General features: G+C 39.4%; 1 protein-coding gene across 1 annotated transcript; it reads right to left on the bottom strand.

Annotated features, from left to right (window-relative positions):
* Positions 1-6,487: 6,487 nt before the first annotated feature.
* Positions 6,488-8,574, bottom strand: LOC107424740 (protein JINGUBANG). Its single transcript, XM_016034600.4, has 2 exons — positions 8,386-8,574; positions 6,488-8,159 (listed from the first exon to the last, which is right to left on the bottom strand). Exon 2 carries the CDS (start codon positions 8,123-8,125, stop codon positions 6,746-6,748), a length of 1,380 nt encoding a protein of 459 aa, XP_015890086.2. The 5' UTR covers positions 8,126-8,159; positions 8,386-8,574; the 3' UTR covers positions 6,488-6,745.
* Between the last annotated feature and the right edge of the window lie 1,857 nt (positions 8,575-10,431).

Here is a 10,431-nt window from a genome sequence, read left to right as displayed (position 1 = left end):
TCTATCAATTACTATTTGGTTTGAAATAAACACGATAAACCATCATTCCGAGCTCTGAATGTCTGGTAGCAGAGCTGAGAGATGAGCTGAATAAAACAAATCAAGAGGATAAGCAAGAAAAAATAGTTTTTTTTTTTTTTTTTTTTACCCTTTTTTGGATGGAATGGAAAAAGAAGAGAATTTCACGGTTTGAAGGCAAATATGGATGTATAGAAAGCCCCTCAGGTCCAAAAAATTTAAATAAAAATTAAGAAAGGGGAGGAAGTACTAGATACTAACGTTGCTCTATATATTATTATTATTTTTTTTTTTTTTCATCTCAATCAGATATTAGTACGAGAAAAAAAGGGCAAAATAATATTAATTTTACTGGTATTAATGTTTATTTTAATATTTTTTCGAATTATCTACCAAACAAAAAATAAAATTTAATTCATTTATGCTATTTTCCATGTTTCATCTCGTAACAATTCTGTAATCTGTGCAAGTCTTTTATGTATATGTTCATATACCAGCTTGGACACGCACCGAATAAGAGCATATCTGCAATAATTTATCTTTCCGTCTCTTTTCTCTTTTTAAATAGTCTTTTTTTTTTTTTTTTGGGGGCTAGAAAAAAAAAATAGTCTTGAAACCTAAGCAACAAATTAAATTGATTTTATTTTCGTCATTGACTCTGGCAGCCATGGTGGATCGGTTATCTTTTATATGGTATATGTGTAACTCATCCCAAGTCTAAATTACGACATATCAATGGAGAAAAAAGGTTACATAGAGGACATTTCTCTCACCTAAATATCATAATCAATAATTAATAAAGAATATAAAAGTGAAATGCCCAATAATGTATCCTTCCAAGACTGTGAAGATTTCTGTCACGCATGCTACGCGTGAATTCTTATCTTACCGGCAGGACAAAGTGTCAAAGTCGGCCTCACAACTCTCAAATATCCAGTAAGGAAAAAAAGGTATGTATCTATCTACGCATATATATATATATATATATATATTAAGTATGTATCTATCTACGCATATATGTAGTGGCATATGATTCGAATTTTTCCATATCGGCTATGATATTTCTACCAAAAAAAATATATATATATATCTATGGGCTATGATATTAAGCACAAGTTAGCTGTCACGGTCCCACCATTCTAAGCATATAACGGGGTCGTGCGGTGCTTACTTGCCCCTCGCGGGTAGCAAGCCAACCGCTAATGTTCCTCGCAAGCAAATAACCCACACAATATTAGTATTATGCATGCACCAAGCAATTAATAAAATAAAGCATGTAATCACACAATCGTTAGAAAAAAGGTCAGTAAACAAGGCAACAATACGATGAAATGGAAATGCATTCGTTTTATTCGGTTTCGATGGAAAGAATAGCAAAGAGGTTTACAAGCACGCTATTAAAAGTTCTCACCTATGCTAGTGGTCTAGCACAACAACTCGTCGACTAGCCATCCCCCTCCAAAGAGCTTATCGGGCCATTTTCATTCCGATAGGAATACATATCAAAATATGCGAGGAATCATAATGACACTATTTCGAATAACAAAAGCTAGAAATCCAAGCAAGTGACCATGGGCTTGACTAATGACCCTGGATGAACTTGGCTTGGTATTTACAATCAAAATGCGGAGGAGTGTGCGACTCTTACATCCTCCCCCACTCATTCTATAGACGCCCTCGATGACTCCGCTGCTTTGAACTCCTCGATCTGCTGCTTGTAGGGTGCCAAGTTGCCTTCCTTCTCCCAGCTGGTTTCTTCTTCTCCTAGTCCCTTCCACTTGATGAGGTACTCTCGTACTGGCTGTCGATGTACACCTCTGGTCCTTTCTGCAAGTATCTCTTCCACTTCCTTGGTTGTCTTCGGCAGCTTGGTCTTGACTTCGGCTCTTGCTAGAGTGTTGAGCGCTGGATCCTCCTTGTCGACGTAGTACGGCTTGAGGTTGCTGACGTGGAATACCGGATGCACTCTCATCCATCCTGGGGTAACCACCTTATACGATGCCCTCCCTACTTTAGCAATGATCGGCATTGGTCCCTCATATTTTCTCATCAACCTGGGCTATCTATCCCTTAGCCAGCGAAATTGCTCTCGAGTTAGCTTAACCATCACCATATCCCCCGCACTGAACTCTAGGGATCGCCGGTCTTTGTTTGCCCATTTCTTCATCCGATTTGCCACCTTCTCCAAGTAGGCCTTGGCTATTTCCATGTTGTTCTTCCACTCTTTGGTGAAGTTGAAAGCCCTTGGGTTCTTGCCTTGGTACTCATCGACTGTGTGTGGAAGTAAGGGCTTCTGGCCGTTAACTATTTCTAATGGGCACTTACTTGTGGGAGATCCCTTCTGTGCGTTGAAGCAGAATTGAGCTACATCAAGGAGTTGCGCCCAATTCTTCTGGTTGGCACTAATAAAGTGTCGTAGGTACTCCTCCAACATGCCATTGAATCTTTCCGTCTGTCCATCCGTTTGCGGGTGATAACTGGAGGAAATGTTGACCTGGGACCCAAGAAGCTTGAATAGTTCTGTCCAGAAAGATCCCGTGAACTTTGCATCTCTATCGCTTACAATGTGTCGGGGCACACCCTAATATTTCACCACAAACTTGAAGAATAAGCGGGCGGTTTCCTCTGCCGTACAATGCTTTGAGGCAGGGATGAATGTTGCATATTTTGAGAATCGATCCACAATAACCAAAATACTTGAAAGATCCCCGATCTTTGGAAGGTTGGTGATGAAATCGATTGACACCTCTCCCATGGGCGTGATGGGACGAATAGAGGTTCCAACAGCCCTGGTGGTTTTTGCCTCTCAACTTTGTCCTGTTGGCATACAAGACAGGTTCGGATGTAGTCCATAATATCGTCACGCATCTGTGGCCAATAATATCCCTGTTTGATTAAGGCATGCGTCCTCTGCCACCTCGGATGTCCAGCCCACAGAGTGTCATGGCATTCTCTCATTAACATCTTTCTTAGATCTCCAGCCTTCGGGACAAATAACATGTTTCCTTTTGTTCATAGTAAGCCATCTTCCTCCCAAAATTGACGAGTTTTTCCGTCCTTACACAGTTTGAGGATATTCTGGGCACATTGATCTCCCCCTAGATGCTGCTTTATCAGCTCTCGCATTGAATTCGCGATAGTACTCGCAGCCATGTTAGTCAACACCCTTAGTGCCGCAAGCTCCGTCTTACAACTTAGGGCATCCGCCGCCTGGTTTTTGGTCCCCGCTTTGTGCTCGAAATGAAGGTCAAACTCCGCAATGAATTCCTGCCAACGAGCTTGTTTTGGGGTTAGTTTTGGTTGTGTAAGGAAGTGACTGACGGCTGAGTTATCAGTCTTTACTACAAAGCTTGACCCCAACAAGTAGTGCCTCCAGGTTCTTAAACAATGAATTACGGCAAGCATCTCCTTTTCTTGAGCCGTATAGTTTCTTTCTGCCGCTGATAACTTCCTGCTTTCGTAGGCGACAGGATGACCATCTTAGAGTAGGACTCCACCTAAAGCGAAGTCAGATGCATCGGTTTGGACTTCGAAGGGCCTTGTGATGTCCGGCAAGGCCAACACCGAGTCTTTCATCATATCTTCCTTTAGATCTTGGAATGCGCCCTCACATTCCTTGCTCCACTCCCAAGGCACCTCCTTCTTTAGCAATTCCGTTAGGGGAGTTGCTTCCTTCGAGTACCCTTTTACGAAACGACGGTAGTAATTTGCCAATCCCATAAATGATCTAAGTTCTTTCACGTTAGTGGGAGTTTTCCACTCTTTGATGGCTTTTACCTTCTCCATGTCCATACGGATCTTCCCTTCCTCGATGATGTGTCCTAAAAGCTTGATTCGTCTCCTGCCAAATGCACATTTTTCCTTCTTCACAAATAATTGATTTTCTCGGAGTCTCTGGAATACCATTCGAATATGTTCGACATGTAAGCGTAGGCCAAACCTTTGAGCTTCAATTTCTGAACAAAAGTTGTGGGTGGCACCTGTGTCCACCATCACACTCTTTGCGGCCTTTCCATTTATCGCCATATCCACAAACATAAGACCTTTCTCGTTGGTCTTCCTGGCCTGAACGACCTGTCCATTAAGGGCATTCAAGAATCTCAGTGCTCCCACTTGTGCGTCGTCTTCTCCTTCTTCTACTACCTCCTCTCGCCCTCCTTCATGCTCTTGGGAGCGAATAGATGCTTGTAGAGCACTAAGAGCGGTCTTATGGGGGCATTCGCCCACTCTGTGGGGACCATTACATAGGAAACATGTCAAAAGTGGAGGTCTAAATCCGAATGCATTGGGGTTCTGCAGTGGAGGCTCTCTCGTGTTCGAAGGTTTTCTATTGTCGCTTCCCCCAGGTCTTGTGAGAGTGGTAGGCCTGAAGGGTCTACCGCTATTGGCATTCGAAAGAGGCGGTTGGGACCTTCTATTGATGGGGCTCTCTGTTGAGTAGTCCATTAGGCGCTACACTGCGCCTAGCGGTGAGGCTAAGTCTTGTACTCTCTGTCGTTGAAGTTCAGTCCTAGCCCAAGGTTTCAGCCCTTCCAGGAAGTAGAAGAGCTTATCCTTCTCAGACATATCGCGTATATCGAGCATGAGTGCTGAGAAAGCTTTCACGTAGTCCCTTACATTACCGGTCTATCTCAATTCTCTCAAATGTCGCCGAGCAATGTAGTCCACGTTCTCGGGAAGGAATTGGCTCTGGAGTTCCTTCTGTAACTGGTCCCATGTGTCAATGATGCATCTGTTGTTTTTGATATCTTCGTATTTAGATCGCCACCACAGTTTTGCATCATTGGTTAGGTACATTGTAGCCATGGTCACTTTCGTTTTCTCCGAATTCGGTTTTATTGCTCGAAAATATTGTTCCATATCAAACAAAAAGTTTTCAAGTTCCTTCGCATCTCGTGCCCCTCCATACGCTCGGGGTTCGGGCACTTTCATTCGTCCATAGTCCCCGCCCATTGGGACAGCACGTCGATTTTCTACCGCTCGCATGGTAATGGCGAGCTTGGTGTTTATTTGCCTCATTTCCATCTTTAATGCTTCCACGGTGGCTCGAAAATCCTCCGTCAGTTCGTTGACCGTAGTCATCAATCTCTCTATGGCCTTTTCCACTACTCCATCTCGCTCGCTCGCAGTAGAGCTCGAAGGGCCGGTATTGTTCCACGGGGTTTGATTCCTCTCGAGTGCGCTCACTCGACTGGCTAGGTCATCGAGCGTCTCCATCTTTTCGAAGGCCTCCTGCCAGTTGTGGCCTCTAATATGTGCATTCACAACGCCAGCAAGCTCCCCGAGTTGCTGGTCGATGTTATCGAACCGTATTTCGTTTGTCAGTTTCGGCATCTTATGCGAGTGACTCCCAACCTTGCTCTGATACCAACTGTCACGGTCCCACCGTTCTAAGCGTACAACGGGGCCGTGCGGTGCTTACTTGCCCCTCGCGGGTAGTAAGCCAACCGTTAATGTCCCTCGTAAGCAAATAACCGACATGATATTATTATTGTGCATGCACCAAGCAAGCAATAAAATAAACCATATAATTACACAATCGTTAGAAAATGGTCAGTAAATAAGGCAACAATACGATGAAATGGAAATGCGTTTGTTTTATTCGGTCTCGATGGAGAGAACAGCAGAGAGGTTTACAAGCACGCTATTAAAAGTTCTCACCTATGCTAGTGGTCTAGCCCAACAATTCGCCAACTAGTCACCCCCTTCCAAAGAGCTTATCGGGCCATTTTCATTCCGACATGAATACATATCAAAATATGCGAGGAATCATAATGGCACTATTTCTAATAACAAAAGCTAGAAATCCAAGTAAGGGACCATGGGCTTGACTAATGACCCTGGATGAACTTGGCTTGGTATTTACAATCAAAATGCAGAGGAGTGTGCGACTCTTACACTAGCCTAGTTTCATAAAAGTTTCTGACTTTTCTTTTTCTGACTTAATGTTCCATAAAATAATTACACCCCTAGTAAAAGATGATGATTTGCCATTTACAATATCCATTACGAAAACCGTAGGATACATACAGAAAATACATGAATATATAGTTCGAGAAAAATTTATCTAAATTCTATTGAACATTTATATATACAAAATACAAGTAAGCATTTTATGGCAATGGTTTAATCATTAAATAAAGTAATGGTTATTATTTAAATTCAAATTGAAAATTCTAAATGGGATGCCTGAACTTGATTGGGATCTTAAGATTAGTGAATTCTCAGTAATGTAAATGTTACATGCATGCATATTCTAGATTCCCTCTACCACAACTTTACTATTTGCATGTTGTGCATGCATGCAATAATGCAAGTGCTTAATTAATCCGTGCAGAACAATATTAGAAAAAAGCAAAGTAGCCCAACTCTATCATTAAAAATCATGGATGAGCTGGCTCTATCAAACATTGCCATGTGGCAGCACTGTGTGGATCCCACACTACCATGTGCTATTAAAAAATATGCATATATAAATATATATATATATATAATTGAATTGGAGTCCCTCCAGAATTTTTTAAGTTTATAATTACTGTATATAAATCTCCATGTTTGTCCAATTGATTCGAATTAATTCAATCCAATCTTATACACATGCCTAATTTCCACCTTAAATCCAACTGACAAAATATAATTGATTGATTCAAGTCAACCTTCAAATTAGACATTCACGATCACTAATCAGAATCAACAAATATTCACACGTATTTTGCAATTATATGTATCAATGTCTTCTCGAACCGATTCTTGCCATGGCGGAAAAGCTGGAAGTCGAACTCATCGGTTTCGCTGGCGGCGGTTGTTCAACGGAAGCCACTTTCTCCGACACCCTCCACATCTTCACGGACTTATCCAAACTCCCACTGTACAAGATCCACCTTTGATCTTCCGGTGGCGATCCGTGATCTTTTTGTACGGCCAAGCACTTAACAGGCCCAGTATGGCTCATCAACATCGACAAGCAAATGTGATCACTTCCCGTTCTCCTCCACACGCATATCGACATGTCCGCCGATCCGCTGACCACCAAACTTCCCGCCGTGGCCAAGCAAAGAACCGCCAGTGTATGTCCTTTCAAAACGCCGCCGTGTGACAGCGACCTCTCGCGCTCCCAAAAGTTAACCATTCCGTCCGATGAGCCGCTGTAAACGAAAGTGGCTTCGGGATTCAAAGCCAGTGCCGTCACGGCGCATTGCTGCTTCAACAATGTTTGGGAAAAGAAATGCTTTGTCACTTTGCCTTGTAACTCTCTCCGCCAAACTTTGACTGTTCCATCGGCCGAACCGGTGAAAACCAAACCGTTTAAACCGGTGATGAGAGAGTTAACGGCGTCGTCGTGAGCTGTTACGGATTCTAAACACTTGAAATTGGAGATTTTCCAGACTTTGAAGGTTTTGTCCCAGGAAGATGAGTAAAGCAACGTTCCGTCTTCGCTCAGGCTGAGGCAGGAAATGGCGTCGAAGTGTTTGATCCACAAGACGCTACGATTTCTTCTCACTTCGACGTAGTTGCTCGGTTTCATCGAGCATTTGATGTAATTCTTCAAAGTCGGAAGTGTGGCCACCCGCTTATGACTCGTATCGTTCTTACCCGAAACCTTCCAAACTCGGATCCTTCCATCTTGATGACCCGTGAATATTTTTTCCTCCGAAATGACAATGGCTTTAACCAAACCACTATTCGATTTGAAACCCGAATATTCCGTCTGGTTCTTCCAGACCCGAATGTTCTTGCTATCCGACCCGGTATACAACAAATCACCCGAGGCAGTTAAGGAGTATATATGGCCTTCTTCACGGACAAGCGAACCCAATAGAACATTAGACGAGGAATTGTTGCCATCTGGTGGATTCATATGATCATGATGGGTGTGTGTGGACCATGGAGATTTGGAGAAAGGAGAAAGGGATGCTTCGTCGGAATTCATTGGTAAATCTCCGCCATCGAGAGGACTAGAGGCGTCGCTGTAACGATGATTGGTTACGTTGTAGTGATCTTCGGCATCGTTGTCTTCGGAGTTCTTTAGCCTATTGAATTTCTGTCCGCGGGAGCTTATCTCTTCCGAGAATATACGGCCTCCTCTGGACGAGCTCTTCTTCATCATCGGATTCTGCTCTCATCAAAACTAAAAGACCCTCCTGATATCAAAAAATAAAGAGAGAAAAGTGAATATTATAATCATTTTTTAAGTGCAAAAAGGAATAAAGGAAAAAACCCAAATGTGAAGGCAACCGAAAGATTGAAAGAGTAAGACCGATTAAAACATTAGGAGAATATTAAATTATATTAAAAAAAGGGAAGCTGAGCTCAGAGGAAATTTATATTTCTATAATATCAAAAAGCAAAATGCTTGAGCTTGCTTACCAATTTAAAGGTTTGTAATGGACCCACAATTGGAGAAATCTTGAGAAAACGATTGATATACTTGCTTCCGATAAATTTCTTTACTTCTGCCGGGAAATGTTGGGGTTGATCCGGTGGAGTTGTTTCGTCCCAGATAGAAATTTTTTTTTTCTTTTTTCTTTTTTCTTATACACCCGTTTCTTTGATATTATATTAGTAGTTGGTTGGAGAACTAATCATGTTGCGCCACGTTGGTTAGTTAAGAGCTTTTATGTATTGCCAAACGTCCGTAGTATTACCCAAGACGTTGTACGGCGCGCCAAGCGAGGGGTAAATATGGTAATGTGAAGGGTGACCAGCCGAGGAGCACTGGTCATTCAACTATTTTTGGCGTTGAGTTGGCGGAACCCGGTTCCTAAAAGAAAGCAATATGAACGCGTACCGTTACGACCAGAGCGTTTGTAGACTTCCAAATTGGCAAAAAGGTTACGTGGACCTTTGACTTGGTCAATGAATGATATTCGTGGAATAAATTTTATTTTTATTTTTAATAAGTTGGCGATTGAAAGTGGTGAATTGCCGAATAAGATTGAAAATCGTAGGTGGTAAATATTAGGATAAGCTGACAAATATCCAACCTTTTGTTTTTTTGTTTTTGGACTTAGACTAATATACAACTTTATGTGTATCCTTGAATTTAGTCATGACCTTTTACGTCTTTTACATGTTATTGTTTTTAGGTGAACTTTTACATCTTATTGTTATTTGTATAATTAACTTTCAATTTAATTATGTGCAATATACTCTAAAGTAATTATTGGTTAATGCATTCGCCAAAAAAAAATAAAAAATTGGTTAATGCTGAAATTAATCTATTATGCATATTTCATAAAAAATATTCAAAAAGATTACTTTTCTTATTGTTTGATACTTGATACATACCAATATTAAAATTATTGCATATGTAAAATTTATTGGAAATTTGATTACGTACAATTATTAACAAAATTATAATCATCGGCCATTATTGCATACATAAAATTTCATTAGGAATAATTATAATAAATTCTTAGGCTTCAATTTTGAATCTTAGACTTTTACGGCAATATGTTTTAACCATATTATTTTTTAAATAATAAAATAATTACACAGTAAAATATAATAAAACACTATAAAACAATAAGAATAAAAAAACAATAATACTAATAAATTACAGGTCAAAAAAATAAAAAAATAAAAAACAATAACAATAATATATTATATGTTTCCATGAAGATGAGTAATTTCAAGTGAAAATAATTTAAGTATAAATACGAATGAATTCATGAAGGAAATTATTGCATATATAAAATTTATTGGTAATTTGTGTACATACTACTTTTAACAAAATTAAAATCATTACATAGATCACTATTACATAACTAAAATTTCATCAGGTATAATTAAAATAAAACAAGATAACGTGAAGAAACATGGTGATCTCATACCTCATAAGAACATACGTAAGAATATGTATATATATATATATATATATTAGAACAATAATAAATCAAGGTAGAACAGAAGAAACATAGTGGGCTCATAACATACGGATCCCAAATTCAGATTTTAATTTTAATATACGTAGTTTGTAAATTAGTCATATTATTTTTTCTCAAATAACATAAAATACTTATATATGTTATAATTATAATAAATCAGGATAGCAGCGTATAGCAAACTGATGGGCTCTTAACCACATGTCCCAAGTTTTAACACTTATATATATATATATATATATATATATAAGCAGCTTACAGAAAGTGCAGTGACCTCGTAACCACAAGTCCCAAGTTTTAATACTTATATATATTGTAATTATTTTTTAAATTTTAATCAAGTTTATTTTCCCTCTATATGTGACAAAATGAATGGAAAAGAAAAAACTTTCATTTCTAATATTTCAAAATTACGTTTATAATTACTGTATGAAAAAATTCATTTTCCTTTCAATTTATTAGTCGTTAAAACAATAAATTATAAATAAATATTTTACTTTTCTCATTAAACATTTTATTTATTTTTCTT

Source organism: Ziziphus jujuba, chromosome 7, assembly GCF_031755915.1.
Source record: "Ziziphus jujuba cultivar Dongzao chromosome 7, ASM3175591v1".
NCBI classification, from domain to species: Eukaryota; Viridiplantae; Streptophyta; class Magnoliopsida; order Rosales; family Rhamnaceae; genus Ziziphus; species Ziziphus jujuba.
The sequence above is the reverse complement of the archived record's forward strand: the minus strand, read 5'-3'. Positions and strand labels throughout refer to the sequence as shown.

Excerpts from the sequence above, each read along its gene's own strand:
- LOC107424740 (XM_016034600.4), bottom strand. The coding sequence starts at position 8,125 with ATGATGAAGAAGAGCTCGTCCAGAGGAGGCCGTATATTCTCGGAAGAG.